The sequence below is a fragment of the Daktulosphaira vitifoliae genome, unplaced genomic scaffold (genome assembly GCF_025091365.1).
Source record: "Daktulosphaira vitifoliae isolate Bord-2020 unplaced genomic scaffold, ASM2509136v1 Scaffold_2, whole genome shotgun sequence".
In the NCBI taxonomy this organism is placed as follows: domain Eukaryota; kingdom Metazoa; phylum Arthropoda; class Insecta; order Hemiptera; family Phylloxeridae; genus Daktulosphaira; species Daktulosphaira vitifoliae.
The window spans coordinates 2,585,993-2,610,588 of record NW_026099573.1 but is presented as its reverse complement, the minus strand read 5'-3'; the positions used below and the strand labels follow the sequence as shown (position 1 = coordinate 2,610,588).

Below are 24,596 nucleotides of genomic sequence, written 5' to 3'. Positions count from 1 at the left end.
TAAATAACGCTTAGCAGCGTACCTGTTAATTTTGAAGCTTCGATGCCAAGCTGAGAAGCTATTAATTTTACTATGATGTGTTACTTTTTTTTTTATGTCTGTTGCCGCCACTTTTTCTTAACTCTGATTTCTTTCAACCATACGTCAAAATATAACAAATTGTATTTAGTTGAAGACATTGTCCTTAAAAATTGGAAAAATTTTCTTTATTCCTATATTTGTAAATGGAAAAAACTCCCAAAATTACTATTTTTAAAATTAGTAAATTTCAATATATTTTTTTTTTAAACTGCCATAACTTTTTGAAAAATTAAATTAAAATAATTTATTTTTATAAAGAAACCTCAGGTATCCTCTCATTTGATATAAATTTTTTGAAAATCTGAGCTTTTATATTTTATGAAAACATTGTCACAATATTTTTTTTATAATATTTTAGAAATGTACCTTTAAAATATTGTGAGAATATAATATTCGCTGCCAAAGTATATTCTGAGAACATTGTGAGAATATTTCAAAATATTCTGGTTATATTCTAGAAATATTTCATTGCTATGTGGGATAGATAAACAGAATTAGTCTTATGAGAGCTGAGAATTTTCATGGACGGTTACAAAAATAAAAAAACATCATAATAAATGGAATACATTCTCAGCTTTGCATAAAACTTTTATTTTATTAAAAAAACAAAATATATGTATTTTTGGGGAGTATTTTGAAGGTATTAATTTCTGCATAATTAGAAAATAAAGACAGGAGACTTCTTCTTAAAAAAATATGCTACAGTTACCAATGGCTTATGGTAAATTATGTTTTCAATTAGTAATGAAAATTGTTTTAAGTAAATTTAAATAATGTAATATTTTAGTCTATAATGGTTTTGTTATGCTGCAATTTCACTGTGTCGTGTCCCGACTGTATTATATTTTTCAAATTATTATTTAATGAAAAAAACATTCTTTTATAAAACTGAAAAATAAATAATTTATTATCATCTTTTTATAGATAATAATTTACGTCACGTACAAAGAACAATTTTATTAAACATATTGATCGATTAATTTCAACGACATTATTCAAGATTTAAAGTAATTTTTATTTCGGTTTTGAACTTTACTATTATTTGCATAACAATAAAAATATGAATAAAATATAACTATAATCCTCATTTAAATTTTAAATTTTTATAGTTATTAGTTATTAATTTATTTGGAAATTGTAATTTTGTTTATAATTCAATATTTAATGTGTAAAGTTAATTTATAAGTTGTATAAAAAAAAATTACAATCAAAAAAACAATTCACTGTTTTTTAGTTTTAACTTTTTTGTTGAATTTACTGAAGTGAAGATGTACTCTCAAAATATTATTACATTGATAGCTCTTTGTTGTATTATACTAACATTGGGTTTGCATTTGAAAAATAAAAATGATGCTAACTTGTCATCGGTATTTTTTATTTTTCTTAAGTATAAGTAAATTTACTTTAAAAAATTTCAATATTAATTCGATTAAGATTTAGTAAACTAATGTAACATAATAGGAAAGAGGTTCTATTTAATTAAAAATAGAAATTTATTTAAGATGAAAGTTGATAAAAAAGGGAAAATTTTACTGTTAACTATCTCGATAGTTTTACTTATATTTTTTTTTTTTCTTAATATACAAATTATACATTATATTCGTACATAAATTTAACGCCTAATTTTACCCATTTTTTTGTATTATTTACATTTGAATATTTTAGAATGAACTAGCATCAATAAATGAATATTCTGAATTTAAACATTTATTTGAATTAGCCATTGCTGGTACAGATGATGAGAATATTAAAGATGTATTACTAATTGGTATACTGGTACTTCTTGATGATGTTACAATGAAAAGCATAATTCAGGATTGTAAAGGTAATAACATAAAATTAAAATTCTTGAAAAATTTGAATTAAACTGTTGTTATTCAGGTCATGATAATATTAGAAGTATATTTTTTGAAATTATACTAAAAATATACAATCATAAAAAAACAAACTGCATAATATAAAACATGTGATACATTTTATAAAGAAGTCAACCAATAGTGACACTTAAATAAATAAAATAATAATTTTAAAACAAAAAAAAATAATTTTTGGTATGTTCTACATCTACAATCTGTCATTGCTTTATTTAATAAACTTATTTAGAAGTTTATATAATTAACTTCTATGTAAAATCAAATTATTTATGCAAAACATTCGAAATTTTCATTTTATTATATGGCGTAATAATAAACAAAAGGCTTATAAATTAAATTCATTCATCAGTTGATAAGAGTTTATTGATAATTCAATTTATCAAGTCTCTGTACTTCTAAGCCAATTTGATTTTTGTCCTCAAATTTCTGAGATATGCAGTGATATAAAATTTTACCCTTAATTACTTTGTTTGTAAATCAGATCATTTTTTTTTAATAGAGACTTTTTATTACAATAATGGTATATGGATGTGAACGTTGTAAAATAATATTTCCGTCATTACTATTTAAAACAGTAATTACAAACACTTTAGATATCATAGGGTCTTTTCTTACATTTTATGTACATGGGAATTTAACTTAGTAATTAAAGTTTTCAATTATGTTTATAATGACACTGGCCATTTCAAGTATGTTTCACCATATACGCAAATAGCATTCATGTGTTTTTATAAACATGTAATATGTTTTTGATAGTATTTATGAAACTGTTTATATTTATTCAAACATTTTGTTTGAACAGCTTTTAAGGAAATCAAGTTAGATAATTTTGTTCTGAGAATATATTTTAATGTAGAAATATTGATAATAATAGATAAAATACAAATAGCCATTAATTTAAAATATGGCAAAGGTTTGGTAATTGCAAATATAATAAAGTTGGAAATAATTATTATTCAGACCATTCAATTTTTAATTACTGTTCTAATAGATTGTTTGTAAATATTTTAATAACTTTTAGATATAAATTAACATTGAGACATCAATCCCTCACAAACCTTTTTTTGAAGTTGGATAACTGCTCTAATGAATCTTTACTAATCAGTTCTACTGAAATTAGATATCTATCTTGATTTATGAAATAATAATTACTTTAAAAATCCTTTCCTTTTTTCATTTAAAAGTACCAACATATTTTTTAATACTTTTTTTTAGCATTGATGAGAAGCTGAGAAGCTATTGGTTTTACTATGATGTGTTTTTTTTTTATGTCTGTTACCACTTTTTCTCAGCTCTCATCGAACCGATTTCTTCTAACGATACGTCAAAAGATCACAAATCGTATCTAGTCGAAGACATTCCCTCTAAAATAGAGAAAATTTCTCTCGTTCCCCGTAAATGGGGAATCCTCCAAAAAATTACAAGTTTAAAAATCGCTAATTTTCGAAATTTTAAATTTTTTTACTTAAAACTGCTATGATTTTTTCAAAAATGAACAAATCAATATATTTTTTTTTTTTATAGGTGCTTGATGTCTTTAACTATCATATAGCATATTTTTTTTATAAATTTGACCCTTTAACTGCATACAGGGGGGGATTTAAAATGACAACTTTTTCACAAAAAATTTACTTTTTCAATTTATCTTTTGAAAGTGTTCCAGAAAGTCTGACTCTTTTATATATATCTTAAATTAAATCTAATGTAATGTACTTTATTATGAAAAATAAAACTTCGGACTTCATTTTGTCTTCTTGGTAAAAATTGCAACCGAATGCTATTATTGTGTGAAAATTCTCTTTAATAATTGTTCAACGCTTGTTAGGAATAATAGGGTTCGTGGTTCATCTTCTTTTCTTCTTCTTCTTCGCCTTAATCTCATCTACTTGGGGTCAGCCACCCTTATCCCATACTTCCATTTGACACTATATCACACATCATTTACGCTCACGTCAACTGTCCTCATATCGCATTGAATAGCATCCCTCTTATCTCTTTTTTAGTCTTCCTCTACCTCTTTTTCCTTCAAAATTCATTTCTATAACTGTTCTTACAGCTATTAAGTCTATTTTCTCTCGCCTTATTCACAATTGACGCTATACCTACACTCCCTCTTATATGCTCGTTCCTTATTCTATCTTTTTAGTCACTCTACTTATCCATTTAAGCATTCTCATCTCTGCTCTACTTTCTTATCAACCGCCCAACACTCTGAACCATATATCATAGCTGGCCTTATTACAGTCTTGTAGAATTTACCTTTCAGCCTCATTGGAATTCTTTTATATAAGACGACAGACGCTTCTCTCCACTTTAACCACCGGCACTTAATTCTGTGTCTTACATCCTCGTCAATACCACCGCTCTTTTGCACAACTGACCCTAAATACTTAAAACTCTCTACCTCTCCAATCACGTCCTAGCTTATTGTCACTGGTCTCCTTATTTCACCTACCTCGTGTTCTCCTTTATCAAACTCGTACTCTATATATTCTGTTTTACTTTTACTTATTCTTAAGCCCTTTTCTTCAATAGCTGATTTCTACACCTCTAGCCTTTGATTGATTTCCTCCCTATTTTCTCCTATTAACACTATATCGTCAGTAAACAACATGCACCACAGCACCTCTCCTTGTATTTCTCTAGGAATTTCATCCATCACTATAGAGAATAGTTCTTTCGTTGGGTACACGGGTCAGCCCAAATCTCTTCGATTAGTATGACACTAAAGGAGCAATTTTTAGACTCATTAGCATATTCTAGTTCAAAAGTAGCAGACTGAAGGGTGGCTCCTCGTGAGTCACCATCACAACTACCTTTTTACTATACCTACTAATGGTTAAGTTCAAAAACTAGTCAGTATGCACACTAATAGTTATGACCGACTAAAGGACCAGCAGTCTAATCTTGACATTAGCCGCACACACACACACTCAATTTAAACAAGGCGAATATAAAGTATTTACACTAAATGGTTTCGAACAGTTATTTTTTATTTACTGAACTTACAAAACACAAAATCAAAATATAATACAATAATGTAACAAAATATAAATTAATCATCTTCGAAATACAAAGTTACACGTACTTAAACGTTCTGATTTGTCACAAAACATTTTTTATTAAAAACGTCAATCTCCCTGTTACTTTTCTCGTTTCTCTTTCTATATTCTTGTTCCCACCATTATTAACTTGCTTAACCTACATTTTCCTTTTGTATGACATTATTATTTTACTTAAGAATTTAAAATTGCTTACTACAGTGTTAAAATCCATATATTATAATAACGTGAAAGTTATTTGATATATTTTCAGCTACTTACTACAAAATAAAATAAAATAAGGAGTAATATTATAATATATTATATTAAATATTTCCAAAAATAATATGATAACATTTTATATTTTTTATTGATTTAATTTTTAACATTATTTATTTATTTTTATTATCATTTTCAGATAAATAAAATATTTATGACAAAGAAAAATTTATCAAATTGATAAACAATCATATAACTAACGACAAAGTTCAAGACTATAAAAACAAGAAACCTGAATTAATAAAAAGTTTATTTTTATTTTATTCTGAAGGAAACAAGTTTTTGACCATATCAAAATTACAAGATGTTTTTCATTCTTATAAAATTGAATTAAATAAAAATGACTTAATATTACTGAATAATTCTAGCAAATATAATAATAATCAGTTAAATTTTGAAAGTAACTATCAAAGAACATTATATAAATAACCTTTAATTATGTTAACGAAAAAATTTAAATATTTAAAATTTGTTAATAACTTTATTACATTATATTGTATTGATAATACATTATTTAAGATCTTATATTTTAAATAATATATCTAAATAGAACAAGTTCATAAATTCATTGCAATATGTTTAATAGACGATAGTGTGACGTTTTATATGATTATTTTGAAAATAGATGGCCATCTCCAAATAACATGAATATTAATATCAACAATAATTCATTCAATTATTTGTTAAAATTATACATGGTGATTCATTAAATATGCCTCATGAAGTATTTTTGAAAATATTAGAGCAAACTATTATTTTATTTTTTTAATATCAATAGTTCTTTGTTAAGTATCTTTACATGGAAAATTATTTTTCTGGAATATCCTTTACACCCTAATTCCGTATCAACTTTCAAATTCAAATGGTAACCACAATTTTTTTTATACAATCAGAATTATTTAATTTAACAAAGATATTTGTTTAATTTTTTTAATATTTTTCGATATTAGATAATCATACTTATTTTTAAAAGACAGCAACAAATCATGTCATAGAAATTATAAACTATACAACCTAACTTGGTGTTATGAACCAGTAGCATTTTTCAATTTACGACCCAATAAAGATCTTTTAAATATAAGTATAGTTTTAGCTTCGATGTGAAGCTGAGAAGGTATTGGTTTTACTAAGATGTGTTTTTTTTTTATTTTTTTATTTTTTTGTGTCTGTTACCACTTTTTCTCAGCTCTCACCGAACGGATTTCTTTCAACGATACGTCAAAAGATCACAAATCGTATCTAGTCGAAGACATTCACTAAAAATTAAAAAAATTTCCCTCGTTCCTTGTAAATAGGGGAATCTTCCAAAAAAATTACAAATTTAAAAATCGCTAATTTTCGAAATTAAAATTTTTTTTTTACTTAAAATTGCCAAAACTTTTTCAAAAATGAACAAATTAATATATATATATTTTTTATAGATGCTTGATGTCTTTAACTATCATATAGCATATTTTTTTATAAATCTGACCCTTTAACTGCCTACAGGGATTCAAAATGACAACTTTTTCACAAAAAATTTACTTTTTCAACTTATATTTTGAAAGTGTTCCAGAAAGTCTGACTCTTTTATACATATCTTAAAATAAAGCTAATGTAATATACTTTATTATGAAAAAAAAAAAATTTTGGACTTTATTTTGTCTTCACGGTGAAAATGGCTACCAAATGCTATTTTTGTGTGAAAATTCACGATTTAATTTTTTTAATTTTAACTTTATGCTTTATGCTATAACTTATTGAAAAGTGTATGGATTAACACAATTTTTTTATGAGAAATAATATTTTTTAATAATCCCTCTTTCATTCGACATACTTAATCTTTATCAGTATATGAATAAGGAACTAGCAGATCATGTAGCTTTCGGAATAATCCACCAATTTTTTTAAAATTAAATACTATCTAAAGATTTACATCGAAGCGTTTTTTTTTATAGTGATTTTAATCACTGTCAGATATCATTATACTTGATCCAACTATACCACGTAACCACTGTGCCACGACCCCCCTGTGCTGGGTTTTTTTTTTTAAGTGCATTTAATTCTAATTTATGATAAACAAGTAATAAAATCAGTAAAATGTAATAAATATAATTTTCTATACAAATTTTATTAAATTTTCATTTTTATAAAAAAATTTAACCTGCAGCACTAGTTGCATTGTTTATTAACTATTATTAATTTTTTATTTCAAAATATTATTCTCTTTCAGAATCGAGAAATGATTCGGATGTAAATGAATGTAATTTTGAAATATTTGAAAATTTGTATTCTGTTATTGAATTTTCATAAATGCTAAAAAAAGAAGATTGTTTTAAGAATATATTTAAGTTTTATTCTGAAGGATCTCAATTTTTGTCTATTTAAGTTTATCATGATGTAATGGTAACATAAGTATCGTAGTGAATAAAGAACAGTTAATTATGTTAATGAATTTCAAAGCGATCTATAAAGTTCAATTGGACTTACACGGTACAAATTAGAATAAAATTCAGTTTAGGTTATAGTAATATATTTTTCACTTATATTGCATTAGATGTATTTGAAATCAAAATGAATTAAAATTCAACTAATCACATTTCAGAATTTTCTACACTAATGAAACCAAATTTAGAAGAATATTGTAAAATTGTGAAATAATAATTTAATAAAATGTAAATGAAAATATAGTCATAATTTTAATTGTATGTTAATTTATTTATTTTAATGGAAAAATTATTCACTTACAAATCACACATAAAGCCTAAATTTTTCTAAATTATAAACTACAATAATAAAATTAAAAAATCGTATAACTATATTTAAATTAGAACTAAATTATTTTATATTAATGAATATAACCTTCATTATTATTGATTTTCATATTATAAAATGTATACTATACTTCAATTTGCAAACACTAACTTAAATTTAATAAAATACTAAGTTTTTTTTATAAGCTATCAACAAACTATTTAGATTTCATATTTTCAAAGAAAATCAGAGATAAACGATTTTTAGAAATTTTAATGTACTTTTAAAATTAAGTATTATTTAATTAATACATCATAAATAATTTCAATCAGTGGCGTATTGAAAGATCTTATTTTTGGTCATCACTTACTTTTTAGCAAAAAAAAATTCTCTAGTATGCTTACTAAATGAAAAAATAAGTCACTCTTCCTAAAATGAGTTGTTTACACGCCCCTAATTTGTACCTTAATATTTGTCTACTTTCAACTAACAAGTTAAATTTTTATAGTTAAATCAAAATACCAATCATTTTTCATAATAATAAAAAAAATGTAATATTTTTATTTTGTCAAATATCTTAGGTAGAACAAATTTATCTTTAAAAATTAATAAACAAAATTGACAGATGTTTATATTTAATTATAATTTTTTTAATTTATAGTATTATTCATTAATATATTGATTAGTCAGTTGTTTAATTTTGGCTTCAAACATAAATCAATTTTCATAAAAATATAGCTACCAGCAAATATTTTATATATTTCTCGATGTTTAATCAAAGTGTTTTTTTTATACACTATCCCTTTGTCGGTATCCTGAGTAAATTTCTACTCCCAGACTGAACTTATTTGTCCGATGATTGATAATAGCACTTAAACCTACTGTAAGAAGAGGCATAAGTTTCTTTTGACAATGGGTTATGACATTGCAATCCGTGTCTACAAGACCTCGCAGTACAAAATCGCCTAATACTATTCGGTGTATCCAAGATGTTCGCGCTGTCACTGCGATCCAATTGATCGATGTTTCTACACCAGTGGACAGTCTTTGGTTAATTGTCTTCTGATAATATGCTGATAACCCAACACTTCCAACCGTTATAACTATAGTGTTTTTTTTTGACCCTACATATCGAATCAAACCACTCTTCATGATTGACCAATTTTGTATCATATCAGAGTTATTTATTAAAAATTCGGTGCCTAAAGACCACTTATCGTTTAACCGCATCATATTTTGTAAAACAACTGATCTTAATCCTTCGGTCGACCATCCACTGGTTACCGATAAGTTAAAATTGTCACCTCCATATTCAATTACGAAGTCGAGTTTACCAAACCCATATCCAGATTGATATTCTCCTGTAGAGTTAATAAAATATTTTTTGCCAATTATATGCTGAAACATTCCTGTTAGGTGACCGCTCGCATTTGATTCTATGTAACAATATGGCATTCTGACATAATATAATATTTGAAAAATTATAATGGTAAACATAAATAATATAATATTTTACATTAAAATTACCGATCTTTTGTAACCCTTTTATGCCCAGTGAAAGAAGTTCCAAATCTAAATCCGTTATTGAAAATTGAGCCTATTGATAATTTTGTGGTAAAACCCAAAGTTCCACTAGTAGAAGAACCTATAATTTTACTACAATCATAACCCATGTTAGCATTGAATCCGCTTAATGTTTCTGGTATTAAAAAGTCATTCATTCTCACAGCGTTATTGAAACTAATGCATTTAGCAATAAGCTTACTACATATGATATTCTTCGGCTTATTGTTTACGCTGCAAACCGATGAAGCTATCAAGAAGGCCAAAACAATTGTTTAAAGTACAAAAATCGTATTAAATCTGTACCAATATTTTATTGATATTGGAGATGTTACACAAAGAAAAAATTAATACAATTAGTAGTAATGTGAGCAAAGTTCTCCTAAAGTTTTTATTAACGACTTATGTGGTAATTTATATCCCTATTAGAATATTTTAATAGGATCTACAAGCTTGAAAAAAACTAAAATTTTAAAATTACAATTTAGGTTCAGATACCTTATTTTTTAGTTAGGTTTTGCGTAAATTTACGTAAAAATTGATTTTTGTTATTAGTTATGTAGTTATTTATTGATAACTAACCTCTTTATTCTATTGCCTATAGAAAATTAATTCGATAAAATTATTATTTAAATATCAAAAACATGAAGTAGTTAGATAAAAAACAATAAACTGCAACTATTGTACTTATCGTATATATATAATGTAAATAGTAAAACTTATTTAGTTTTATTAATTAAATAAAAAAATAAAAATAAATAATGGCTTACCTACAGTTATTTCAGGTTTATTTAATATTGTGTCCTTTACGAGTTCATTCTCATAAGATTTCGGTTTGCTTGTCATTTTTGGATTAAATTTAAAGTTGTAAAAAATAGAATTAACATCACATTACTATAATAAAGACACAGAAATCAAAACACATCTATAATTTATCTATGTAAAATGTATTAAATTTAATGTAATTTATTCATATATAATTGAAATATTTGTTATATTTTTATCAGATATGTTTCTATAGAAAAATTGTGTATAAATTAAAATTAATCAAATCTAAAAATGTAATAATTAGATAGGCGTTAATAAAATAAAATTTTCCTGTTTACAAATATTTTTTAAATTAATATAACAATTTATAAAAAATATGAAACTAAAAATGAACCTATTACTGCTTAGAAGTTCATTCACACATGGTGCTGGTCACAAACGTTACTTAAGCTGATCATAAATGTGCTGATAGATTAAAAGTTAACATATTATTTTTAACATTGTTAAGGTATTTTAATCTTACGTTTACATAATTTTAATTAAATTCTTATTTATTAATCAAACGACAGATTAATATATGTTATTAGTATTTTTTTAAGTACCTCTTTTATAAAAATTTTTTATGAAAATTACGTCGAAAAATATTATATTGTAAAAAAAACTTTAGTAGTTAACGGGAAAACTATATTTAGCTTCTAAAAATTTGCCTACTTTTAATGAGTTACATATCTTCATTAACATTCCAAGCTTTAAATTTATCAATTATTTTATATTTTACGTGCTAAAAATATATAAAGGAAAAAATAGTAGAACAACAATACAATGAAACATTAATTATATTATTGTGTAAAATATTTAAATATATATACACCTGTATATATATTTTTTAAGGCTATAAAATGCTTTAGAAATCAATTGTAAAAGCTCTTTAATATAGTACAGGAAATTTATTTAGCAATAAGTATAAATGTAATCAGTGACGGTTATAACTGACTTTAGGAAGAAGCGAAAATAACTAAAAAATAAAAAACAGTCAATAATACATTTATGTTTAGATTTAATAATTAATATAATATTTCAGAACTTTTTATTTATTCTTTATACCTAATAAGGGTATCAACTTTAATATTTCAAATGGCTTTACACATAATAAACTGGTTGATAGAAGCTTTTGAGCCATTATTTCAAAAGTCATTAACATTTTTTTCCATAGACAGGAATAGGAGTGAAGCTGAAAAACGTCTAGTAATAAAAATAACATTCACGTTTCACCTTTTACTATCATTACAGTTAAGATATGATAAAAATGTTTATCTTATCTGTGCTGTCACAATAAAATGTTAGTAACTTCTGAAATAGTGGTTTAAAAGTTATTCATTCTTAATTAGATAATGCAAATCAAGTTGACAACCTTATAAGTTATAAAGGATAAAAATAATCTACTTAGAGTAGATTTTTTGTTTTCATTATCTTGTGATTTGCTTGTTTATTGGCTTTGGATTAAATATTCTAACTCTTATTTGTTCATTAATAATAACTTAATACTACTTCCCACATAGCAATGAAATATTTCTAGAATATAACCAAAATATTTTGAAATGTTCTCAGAATATACTCTGGCAGCGTATATTACATTTTCACAATATTTTAAAGGTATATTTTTTAAATATTATAAAAAAAATATTTTGACAATATTTTGCAAAATGTTTTATGAATACATTAAAAAAAAATGCAAGTAATAAATGCGCTTCATGGAATTCGAATCTCGTATTTCAAATGCTATAGACATACGCGTTACCAACTGACCTACAGGTTACAACGACTGAGAGATGATAAAAAAGGTTATTTAAGATAGTTCAAATTTTTAAAGTCATTTTTCCCGTTTAAAAAAATTCAAAGTAAATGCAACTTTATATTCAATTTAGATTAGATTCATATAATATTTTTGAAAATCGGCCATCCCATCACCGTGAACTCTCCTTGTAAGTCAGAAATTGATCTATATTGTTATTATATATGTACATATAATACATAGTATTATAATACATCCAAGGGTGTAACCAAAGGGAGACAATGGGATGGTCTTAATAGTTAATTCCTTTTTTTAATACTAATAATCAGCATTAACCTCGTCGCTCTTATTGGGATAGAATATTGAATTAAAAATAATTTTCCAACTTACTCCTAACATTCATGAAAAGTGAATAACTTTGTATAATAATAAAGAACAATAATGTTTTGAAGGATACATGAGTAAACGGAATGTTTTTCCTTTGATACCCATTAACCAGTTAGTGAATTAATTTGAGTACATTTATCCTGAAAAATAAATACCGTTAGATAAATAATGAATCAAAAACTTGTTAAAATATTTGGAGTAAAGAGTTGGAGTTATTAAATGACTCTATAAACTATTTTATAATTTTATTCTATTTTACTAAATATTTTAATGAATTATTATTTTACAATTAATTGAATGATTAAGTAAAAAAGTTATGTTTATAAAAAATATTACAACCTTAAATAAGATTAATATAGTATCAATTTGATTTAATCTATCTTTTTTTAAATTATATTTAATATATACAAAGATTACTCAAAAATAAACTATTCTAGGTAATAATTATTTATTTTTTTATAATAATTGCTTCGGAAATTTAGGTTTAAAGTTTAAATGAATTAATTTGTGTTTTTTTAATTTTATACAAAATTACAGTTATAATATAATTTATAATTAGATAAATAAAAATAATCACCCTATTATCACCAAATACAAATTTTAAATGTATATTTAGAGATCAAAACACGATTGCAATTTAAAAAAATTATGACTTGAATCTTGATGCTCTTGTAAAAAGACGTATTCTCGATAATTTCTTTATGTACAAATTATTATACGACCAAATCTCATTTCCTCTGCTCCTGTCCTCGTTTCAATCCATGTGCTCCAATATCTGCCACACTCTTGTCCAACATTTTCTGTTTCATATCATAGAACATCAAATACTTTTAACACAACACTAAAAAGAATATTTTTGGAAATTAATAAAATTTACTTATTTTATTTGACATTTTAAGCCTGATAATCTTGTAACCCTAAATTTATATGTTGTAAAATATTTTTGTAATTATTATTTTTAATGATTTAGTTTTATATTCTATATGTGATTCATAATTTGTATTAATTACATTTCACTTGAGTCGTTTGACGTATTTTATATACAAATAAAAAAACGGTAGCACAGTGGGGTCGCGGCATAGTGAAGACATTGCATAGTAGGGTCCAGTATAGATTTAATCTGACAGTGATTAAAATCACTATCATAAGAAACGCTTCGATGCAAATCTATAGATAGTGTTTAATTTTAAAAAATTGATGGATAATTGCAAAAGCAACATCAACTTCTATTAAAATAAAATACAAAACCCATAATTATCATACAAAAATAGTATATTTTTCAATATGGTAGCCATTTGCGTATAGAAGATAGATCGTCGGGACAAATTTTTTTTTTTCATTTTGTAGTACATAAAATAAGCTTTAATTTTATATATGTTTAAAGGACGCAGTATTTCCGGAACATTTTCAAAAATTAAGTTGAAAAAGTTATTTTTTGTAAAAAAGTTACTATTTTAAATCCTCCCAGTGAGCAGAATAAGTGTTAGATTTTCAAAAAAAATTATATCAAATGAAAGGGAAATATCTAAGGTTTCAATACAAAAAAATATTATTTTTATTTGTTCATTTTTGAAAAAGTTATGGCAGTTTTAAGTACAAAAAACATCCCGATAAAATGTAATTTTTATCGCAAACATTACATTTTTTTTTAAATTTTCGACAGCCATTTGCACATAGAAGATAAGATGTCGGGACAAATTTTTTTTTTTCATTTGATAGTATATAACATAACCTTTGATTTGATATATGTTTAAAGGACGCAGTATTTCCGGAACATTTTCAAAAGTTCAGTTGAAAAAGATCTATGTTTTTTACAATATTTTAAGTTTTGAACGCCCCCTATATAAGGGGAAATTGTCCAATTTTAATAAAAAGTATGTCAAATGAAAGATGTACTTATAATGTATTTAGAAAAAAAAAATTTGTGCTGATATATACATTTTTCAAAAAGTTATAGCATTTTTAAGTTGAAAATTTAAAATCGAAAATCGAAAATTTTAACACAAAAATAGTGTTTTTTTAACTACGGCAGCCGTTTAAATGTAGAAAAAAAAGTGTCGGGACAAATTTTTTTTTTTCATTTTGTAGTACATAAAATAAGCTTTAATTTGATATATGTTTAAAGGACGCAGTCTTTCCGGAACATTTTCAAAAATTAAGTTGAAAAAATTAATTTTTGTAAAAAAGTTGCCATTTTAAATCCCCCCCAATGAGCAGGTTAAGTGATAGATTTTCAAAAAAATGATATCAAATGAAAGGTAAATATCTAAGGTTTTAGTATAAAAAAAAATTATGTTGATTTGTTGATTTTTCAAAAAGTTATGGAAGTTTTAAGAAAAAAAAGTGAAAAAATTTCGAAAATTAGCGATTTTTAAATTTGTAATTTTTTTGGATATTTCCCCCATTTGCGGGGAACGAGGGAATTTTTTTCAATTTTTAAGGGTAATGTCTTCAACTAGATACGATTTGTGATCTTTTGACGTATTTTTGAAAGAAATCGGTCCAGTGAGAGCTGAGAAAAAGTGGCAACAGACATAAAAAAAAAAAAAAACACATCATAGTAAAATTAATACCTTCTCCGCTTCGCATCGAAGCTAAAATAATGTTGTAAAATATTATAATAACATTATTTAAAATAAAATTATATTAGGGAAAGCTCCCTTAAAAATATCCGTGAAAAATAATTTAAAATAAAAGATAAGCTGATATGCTGTTTAATACGAGGGTTTTAATTTAACTGTAGAATATATTACAATATCAACCCTTCATTCTATTTGTGTGGAATTTATTGAAACTAGAAAATAACGCGTGATCAATTAAATTATTATCTTTTTGAAATGCTATATAATTTACACAATATTTCTTGGTACGTTTTATTTTGTAGTATTTAATGAAATTACATCGCTTTGTTAGCGTGTATGCGTGTATATTTTAAGTGTTTTATGAAAAAAAAAGTTCACTTAAAGAATGTGATTAAAATTTGTTTCAAATTAAAGTTTTATAGTACCATATTCGACAATATTTATAAATAAATGTTCATAAGAATTAAAATAATTATATAGTCAACTTTTAGGATAGTCTTTAAAATAAAAAATATATTCAAAATATTAAATTAAAACTAAAAAATATTTAACTCAAAACTTCGCTTATATGTATTTCATGAAAAATGCAATAATTATCTTCGCTAAAAATATCCTTAAATATCCTTATATACAATAATTATGACCGACTAACATTTGCAGTGGTATCACTATATTAACCTTATCAAAGGCCGAAGGGCTTTATTTTTTTTTAAGGTTAATATATAGAACATATACTTTTAGTTAAGTTTAATTTTTTTTTTTTTTTTTTTATGAAAAGGCTTCGACAACTTATGGACATTAGCCTACAGTTTTTTTTTTTTTTTTCATGATTATTATTTGTACATTAATTAAAGTTATAAGTTGACAATCAATTGATTTAAACTATATACACATATTTATCATTAAATTTTATACAATAATGTTATGAATTTACATTAAATTTACAAGTCTTGCGGTTTCATAGAATCTGTAAATGGCATCCATGTTTGCTTCGCCCAGAGCTTCCTCCATGTTGTTGGGGTGACCTAGTATACTCCGTTCATAATTGTATGTGGGACAGTGGAGTGTTAAGTGTTCAATGGTCAATGGTACTTCACATGTAGAGCAATACGGTTGTTCCTCTTTGTTGAAAATGTGTGAGTGTGTGAGTCTTGTATGCCCTATTCTGACTTTGGTGATAAGGGTATCTACTACGCGAGCTGGGTTGATAGGCGAACGCCATTTATGGACAGTTTTTTTAATGTTTTTTAATTTGTTATTGGTAGTACCATCCCATTGGGTTTGCCACTGTTGAACGGAAATTCGGTTGATTATTTTTAAAATATCTTTATATGGTAGTGACATTATTTTTGATGAGAAAGTAGAAGATATGGCTTGGTTAGCCAATGTGTCAACTTTTTCATTACCATTGATTCCAATATGTGATGGGACCCACATAAATTCAAAAATTTTATCAGAGTTATTAATGATGTTGCATATTTGGAGGGATAGTTCATTTGACGGGTTATTTGATGATAATGAAGTCAGGGCACTGTAGGAGTCACTTATGATTAGTACTTTATTCATCAGGGAGGATTCAGTGTAGGTAATTGCTTCTTTAATAGCAAAGATTTCAGCCGTGAAAATGCTTGCATCTGAGGGTAGTTTGTAAAGTCTATTTATATTGCCTGAAATGAATGCGCATCCTGTGCCATTTGTATTTTTGGAGGCATCAGTATAAATTAATTCATAGTCGTGAAAGTCGGATTTTATATTTTCATTAAAAATTGAGACAATTGTTAAGTGGGGAGTAATGTTTTTGTTCAAATGGGATAGTTGGGTGTGGATTTTGGGGTGGTACTGCCAGAATGGAGTTGTTAAAAAAGGAAATGATGTCTCAATTTTGAACTCACAGTTGTATTCCTTGCATATACGAATATAAGTGTCCATAATTGATGTTGGTCCTTTGTGTTTTCTTATTTGGGCAGGATATTTGAATAGTTGATATGGTGTTTGGTATGGGAAGGCAAGTTTTTTGGTCACGTATTTTAAGATGTTTTTATTTCTTCTGGTCTGTAGTGGGGGTTCTCCTGATATGCATAGGATACTGTCTATAGGGCTTGTACGGTAAGCACCTATAGCAAGTCGAATTGCCTGGTTATGTATTGGATTGAGGATTTGTTTTGTGTTAGATTGAGCTGAGTTATAGATGATTGAGCCGTACTCTATTCTAGATAATATTAGTGCTTTATAGATAAGGAGGAGACTGTTTTTGTCAGCTCCCCATTTGAAATGAGATAGTGTTTTAATGATTTTTATTTTACTATTGCAATTTATTTTTAGTTTTTTTAGATGAGTGCTCCATGCAAATTTAGCGTCAAAAATCATTCCAAGTATACGAGTATTTTCTTTATATTCGATTGCTATGTTATTGATGTGAATTCGGTGTAGCATATCAGTTTTCTTTTTATTGAAAATTATGCATTGGCTTTTTGATGGTAAGAATTTAAAGCCAGTTTTAGATGACCATTGTAATAGTGAGTTGATAGAAGTTTGTAACAGGTCTACAGTAGTTTTGGTGTTGATTCCGCTACAGTAGATATTACAATCATCAGCGAATAACGAGTACTTAACAGGTTTCTGTATGTTGCTAAAAATGTCATTGATGGCAACTAAAAATAGTGTGACACTTAATACCGATCCTTGGGGTAGTCCATTCTCTGTTTTTGTATGATCAGAAAGTACATTGTCGAGTTTAACTTGTGTTGTGCGGTCGGTAAGAAAGTTATATAAGAACATTAACATATGGCCATCTATGGACCAGCTAGATAGGATATCGATAACTCTATTTTTCCAAACCATATCATACGCTTTTTCCAGGTCAAGAGACACAAGGATAGTATGGTTTTTTTTTTTTTTTGATGGATTCGCATATGTCTGTGTGTAGAGTAGCTAAAACATCTAATGTTGAATGTTTTTGTTGAAAGCCATATTGTTGTTTGATAAATTTATGGTTCGTTTCAAGGTACCAAACTAGGCGTCTGTTTACAATTTTTTCAAGTAGTTTGCTACAGGTGAGAGATATTGGTCGGTAGCTAGTAATATAAAATTTATTTTTTTCAGGCTTTAAAATTGGTTTCACAATTGCTTCACGCCATTTACTTGGTAGTATACCATATGTCCAGATAAGGTTATAGATTGCAAGGATGTGGTTAAGTGCATATTCTGATAGGTTTTTGATGAAGGCATACGGTATATCATCAGGTCCAGGACTTTTACTTGAGCATTTAGTTAATTCATAGTGTAGTTCTTTAATTGTAAGAGGGAGGTTGTACTCATAATCATTATTGTGAATATATGCATTTATGTCGAAGGATTCGTCTTTGGTGTTTTTGTGGGTGATAAAATTATTTTCGAAGTTTGAGTTGCTGCTGTTATTTTGGAAATGTGTAGCAAATGAAGTTTAATTTTGTTTTTGGTGATATATATAATATTTAAAAGAATTTATATATATATATATATATATAAATGAGCAGTGGTAAATAAATAAATAAATGAACATGTAACTTTTGTGTCTTGTTGGTGATGGCGGTCACATTACCTATTCAATATGGATAGGTCTGGCCAAAAGTGAGTCATGCAAATCAATAATCTAACCAACCACCACAATTGAAATCAACATATCATCACACCAACAAAATGATACCATGGAAAGTAAAGAAGTAAAATAAAAAAATATATGTACAAATAAAAAATTTCAACAACCGTGTCAATTAATATATACAGGATGATTTTTTTTATCATAACCCATTTAATTACTAACAGAATAATAATAATTTAAAAATTTTTATTATTACTATCTTTAGTTACACATTATTCTTGAATTATTAACTATTTAATACTTTTTAAGTTCATCCCTTATGCCTGGTAAGGGTGTCAACTTTGTTTTTATTAATGGGAACACATATTTTGAATTTAATAAAATGTTTGAGTTTTAAATTTAATAGTAAATGGCATTTGAATTTTTAATATAACTTTATTCGTTTATTAGATATAAACATTTAAAGTTTCAAATTTTTGAGTTAATATATAGGTATAATACAAATACAGGTAGCTAATTGATTTTTTATGACATCGATATTAGCAGGTACACAGCATTGTTATTATCAATAGTAGTAAGGCACATTGTTGTGAGTTAATAAATACACTAACTGACAATACAAAAAGTATATATATTGATAGTCATAATTGATGATAAACAATCCGTGACTGTGACAGCAATGTTATAAAAATCTAATTAGCTTTCTTTATTTATAATCCCTTGTGTATTATACACATATATTAACTCAAAAATTTCAAACTTTAAATGTTTATATCTAATAAACGAATTAAGTTTCATTAAAAATTCAAATGCCATTTATTATTGAATTAAAAACTCAAACATTTTATTAAATTAAAAATATGTGTTACCGTTTAAAAAAACAAAGTTAACACCCTTACCAGGCATAAGGGATGAACTTAAAAAGTATTACATAGTTAATAATTCAAGAATAATGTGTAACTAAAGATAGTAATAAAAAAAAATTTTTAAATTATAATTATTCTGTAAGTAATTAAATGGGTTATGATAAAAAAATCACCCTGTATACATACAACTGTGAGTAATAATTTTATAAAATAAAAGCAATGTATAATAAATACACCAATAAACAACAATGCATGTATTTATTACCTGAGTTTCATAAAATCGTATCAAAGAATATGGACCATTGCCCTAGCAACAATGGTGGTGCCCGGAAAAATAATAACCAAGGGCCAAGTGCAATTAAAATAACGTTGCACATTGTAACAGTTAAAATTTATCCACCGGAATTTTAGCTGGAAGATAATCCTGTATCTAATAATTATTAATTTGGCAACGATTACATTTATTATTAATATAAAAAGACTATTTCAAAATTACGATTTATTTTAATTTACTATTTAATAGAGTCAGTAAAAAATATATTGATTTTCAAAATTATAATTTTTACTACTAAGTTTTTTATGTAGCTCAATTGGCGATATATAGTATATGGCATCGATTCCGTTGTTATGTAAGTTTTCGTATAAACTTTATCATAAGCTATTAAAAATTAACGTCACACTTAAATATAAATTTTTACCTACCTTATAAGATTGAATAATATTTGAGATAATATTATAGATATACCTTGAATATTTTACTCAATAAAACTTTTGATTTAGTTAACATTTGTCCTCTAGGTTAATACTTTATTGCATAGCATTTAAGTCGTTAAGAGTAGAGTTACATGGAAATGATAATATTCATTTTTATTTTTCTAAATCAATTTTTTATTTTACCTTAAATTATACAATAAAATTTTTTTATGACAAATGTTGTTTTATCAACATTTGCGTTATTTCAAATATTAGGTTTAGTTGGGTTTGCATTTAAATCTCCAAATTTATCCAATGTTTTATCTCTTGTATATTTATAATATTGCAGTAAAACTCAAAATTTCAAACTTTCAACACAATTTTACTGTGATTTTTAATGGCCATACCAAAATTTTATCGTGACTCACTTAGCTCAGTCGAAAAAGCTTAGTTACTTGGTACGTAAGTACCGATTTCTATTCCATTGCGCTGGACTAAATAGGTTTTTCCGTCCTCTCTAACACATACGTACAGCTTTTAAGAGAGAATGTTAAAAATATATACAGTAATAATTATAATAATAAATCGGTATTTATACAACTTAAACATTTATATTGTAAAATCTCTAAAAATTAGACTACTTCGTGAATCATATTTCGTTATTTTATAATACTTCTTAAATATTTCATCTGTTTTGGCACTATTTGATAAGTACCTATAGAAATTAATTGTTTTTTTAATAATTTGACTTGATCCAACAAAGTATTTGTCATATGAGGGTGTTTTTCTAATAAACTTGTTTTCAAAAATTCAGTATAATCTTTGAGAATAGTGTGAAGATTTAATTTTAGTTTTTTTAATAATTGACATTTTTCTTTTAACAAATTTTCGACTGCAATGATCTGCATATAATGAGAGTTTAGAGCGTCTTCTGTCTTTATTGTTAGGAGTGAATCGTCAGGAGAGTTCAGTGAACTTATAACACCATGATCTGATACAGACGTCTTATTGGCAATCAAATTACAATAATCAATATCATGTAAATTTTCCACATGTTCTGCCTCCAAAGTGACTAAAATTCTTTTCAACTCAACTTTACTCGCTTCAATTAATTGTTCTTGTTTTTTAGTCGACATTTCTATAATTGTGTTCAATTTTTCTATAAAATATTCTCGTTGCGCACTTTGAGCCCACTTAAAGTTACATTTAAAGTGTGCTTCTAACTCTTCCTCTCTTTGATTTTCCCATGCTTTGAATCGTTTAGTCATTTGTTCAGTAACTCTACTTTCAACATGAGCTAATTGTACCTTACATTCTTCTTGAACTCGACGTTCGGTTTCTTTGGCTGCTTCCTAAAAACCATAAAAACTATATGGCACACTTATTTTATTCAAATGTCCCAATAAGCGTAATATGACGATTTTATTTACCATAATAGTAGTATAATGTAAATGCAATGCAAGAAAAAAAGTTATAATAAATTTTTATTTATAAAAACACTTCGTTGAAGTACCTCACAGCATCTGTATCTGTGAGACTGAGAAAATTATTCAACGAGTAATTTATTTAATCCATTAACGAATAAAATAACGCTTGTGCTTACAATAAAAGCTTGATTAACATATTTGAGTAAGGAACTCTTCTTTTCGTCACAAGCCGCTTGCATTTCACGATAGACCTCATTTAGTTGTTCTCGGGCTAAATGTTCATGGTGTCGCTTAACACTTTCAATTTCTTCTTCTAATATTTGTTTATAGTGCTCTTTGTGTCTATCAAGTACGATTTTTTCTAAATCTTGACCAACACCTGCATTACATGAAAATAAAATTTATTTTCTGTAAACGAATAGCTTAAAATTGAATATCAATGTATGAAAATCCTTATTACTTGAAACTAACTTAATATTGCGTTAGAAGTCAAGGCCTGTTTTTCAACATCATGTGGCACAGTTAAAACAATATGTTCATTAAACGTATTTTTAGGTGATAACCCAAACTCGACTGGTACTAAATTTCCACTTGTATATTCTGTCCATAACCGAGCTACCAGTCCTTTATCCAAATAGTCTACCACAATACTTCCTAGTTGATTACCTAGACTGTGTTTGAATGTGGTAGGATGAGGTAGCTTTTTATATTTGACGGCTTTTAATTTTTTTAAAGCATTTTCAGTTTTGCCTGATTTTAAATTAATTTGTATTTATGATTTAAATATTATATATTCTTATTATTATTACTATAAAAGAAAAAAAATTTGATTGGGTTCAATCAATGCATAAAAGTATTTTAAATATTATTTTAATGACAAATAACAAGAGGAAATGATATGAAAATCAAACCCTTTCTCCAACAATTCTTATTTATTCATTTGTTATAAAATTTTCTACTTGTCAGAATGTTGTAAGACAAGAAGATATTTTACAAAGTATTATACGAAGTATAAATATTTTATTTCTTCTTTAAAATAAATCTTTATATTGTAAACTAATTATTTATTAATGTTTGATATTTCTTCGTTTAATTACATTATTACGTTCACAAAAATAATAAAATAAGAATAACTTTTCAATTTATAGGCTTATTTTTTCCCAAGCTATAGATTTTAGGCCTAATTAATATTAATTTAATATACTTTATAGTGAACTAGATAATAGATGACAATTCAGTATAACATTAAGGTTGTTTAATAACATACATAAATTAAAACTATACAAGTTTAGTGCAAAAATATGTTAAATAAATATATTTTTTTTTTTTAAGAAAGCCATATCAATTATTTTTAACTATTTTGTATTATGTAATATTACTGTTTTAATGCAACCAAATAATCAAATACTAAGTTTTTACTTTGCAAATTGGTACCTACATAATATATTTTGCTTGAATATTAATACATTTACGCAGCTAGTTCATTTTTGTTAAAAATTAATTTAATACACTTTTGCACTAAGCCATCAACATATTCATTAACTTTGTATTAGTGGCATATAATGTCTCAATTTTTTAAATGATGAAATCTGACTAATAAACCTATAAATAAAACTAATTATTTGAGATTTACCTACATTCATTTAAAGAAATTTTATATTGCCTATCAATTCTATTATTAAAAGATTCACTGCAATTTTTATACATTCTTTGCGATTAATTTTTTTCCTACCAAATTCAACTAATATACAAATCCACGGTAACTATTTTAACAGATATAGTGAGTTATTTTAGAAACTTTTCTAATGAAAATCTACTAAAACTTAAAATTTATTTTCAAGCCAATTAATTACTATCTATTTTCGTATATAAATTAAGAAACAAAATGCATATATTATTTGGAATACGAGGTGTGTTCAATAAATACCCAAACAAAATTTATTAAAAATTATATTTCAAACTTACAATTAATTTAAATGGATCATCTTCAAAATAGTGTCCTTTAGCTTCAATACAATGCTCCCAACGGTATTGCCACTTTTTGAATCACCTTTGTATGTCCTACATAGTAATAGCTTTTAGCTCTTATGTTGCGTTCTGGATAGTTTCGTTGACGTCCTTGAGTCTTTGGCCTTTGAGGGTACTTTATAGTCTTGGAAACAAAAAATAATCACAGGGAGATAAGTCAGGTAAATATGATGAGTGAGGTATCACTGATATATTTTTAGATGCCAAGTAAATATTATATAATTTTTATAATTAATTCTTTTCGAATTATAATTGATTTTTATTTTTATTATATTAAAAGTAATCATTTCTAATCTACTTTTTTCGTCCTTTAAAGTGAAAGTTTATAATAATAAAAAAAAAAAATGAATTTTTACCATAACTTTTAGCTTATCTTACAAGTTTGAAATTGACATTATTAAATAGAAAAAAAGGAATTGTTAAGATTAATATGCAGTCAGCAAATTTTACAATTACTTTTTACAGTCAATTTATCAGAAAAGCTCTATTTTTTTGCATTTTTATCGTAATAGATCACTTAAAAATAAATCATAGGAGTCATTCATAATTAACTTTTGGTGTTTTAAAAGACTCTACAATTGAAATATACAGAACTGAATTAATTTTAATGATTTACTTTAACTAAAAAAACCAATAAAAAAAAGTTGTTAAAAAGATCTACCCAATTGAGCGTACTATAAAATTTGATTATAATTGTAAAAATTAATTGTTAAATTTAGGTGAAACTAAAAATCATTTTTGTTTTATATAGCATGTGTTACCAAAAAATTTGGAATTAAACTGTTATTAACACACACAAATAGAGTTAAAAAATTAATAAATTACAAAGTAAAATTATAGAATAAGAAATTTCTTCTCACGAGGGGAGACTACAGTGATGGGATGATGTGTGTTTGTGGGGG

General features: G+C 25.7%; 2 protein-coding genes and 1 long non-coding RNA gene across 6 annotated transcripts in view; 1 reads left to right on the top strand and 2 right to left on the bottom strand.

Moving 5' to 3' along the window:
* Positions 1-1,253: 1,253 nt before the first annotated feature.
* LOC126898885 (uncharacterized) lies at positions 1,254-7,917 on the top strand. Its single transcript, XR_007702400.1, has 5 exons — positions 1,254-1,448; positions 1,747-1,906; positions 5,415-5,675; positions 7,488-7,747; positions 7,812-7,917. It is a non-coding gene; the product is annotated as an uncharacterized LOC126898885 (long non-coding RNA).
* Positions 7,918-8,230: 313 nt separating this feature from the next.
* On the bottom strand, positions 8,231-23,993 carry LOC126898816 (mitochondrial import receptor subunit TOM40 homolog). 4 transcript variants are annotated; one of them, XM_050673203.1, is made up of 6 exons: positions 23,632-23,993; positions 13,096-13,359; positions 12,522-12,658; positions 10,342-10,465; positions 9,536-9,821; positions 8,231-9,464 (listed from the first exon to the last, which is right to left on the bottom strand). In XM_050673203.1, exons 4-6 carry the CDS (start codon positions 10,415-10,417, stop codon positions 8,798-8,800), a joined length of 1,029 nt encoding a protein of 342 aa, XP_050529160.1. In that variant the 5' UTR covers positions 10,418-10,465; positions 12,522-12,658; positions 13,096-13,359; positions 23,632-23,993; the 3' UTR covers positions 8,231-8,797. The 4 variants fall into 4 exon arrangements, with proteins under 4 accessions (XP_050529160.1, XP_050529161.1, XP_050529163.1 ...); XM_050673204.1 differs by lacking the exons at positions 12,522-12,658; positions 13,096-13,359; positions 23,632-23,993 and adding an exon at positions 11,051-11,099; XM_050673206.1 differs by lacking the exons at positions 12,522-12,658; positions 13,096-13,359; positions 23,632-23,993 and adding an exon at positions 10,863-10,938.
* LOC126900101 (uncharacterized) overlaps positions 20,517-24,596 on the bottom strand; it is a 7,346-nt gene continuing 3,266 nt past the window's right edge. Inside the window, exons 2-4 of the mRNA XM_050675562.1 lie at positions 22,138-22,416; positions 21,843-22,045; positions 20,517-21,591 (exon numbers count right to left, since the gene is read on the bottom strand). Of these exons, the coding sequence (XP_050531519.1) occupies positions 20,899-21,591; positions 21,843-22,045; positions 22,138-22,416 (1,175 nt within the window). The 3' untranslated portion in view covers positions 20,517-20,898. The remainder of the gene's footprint in view (positions 21,592-21,842; positions 22,046-22,137; positions 22,417-24,596) is intronic.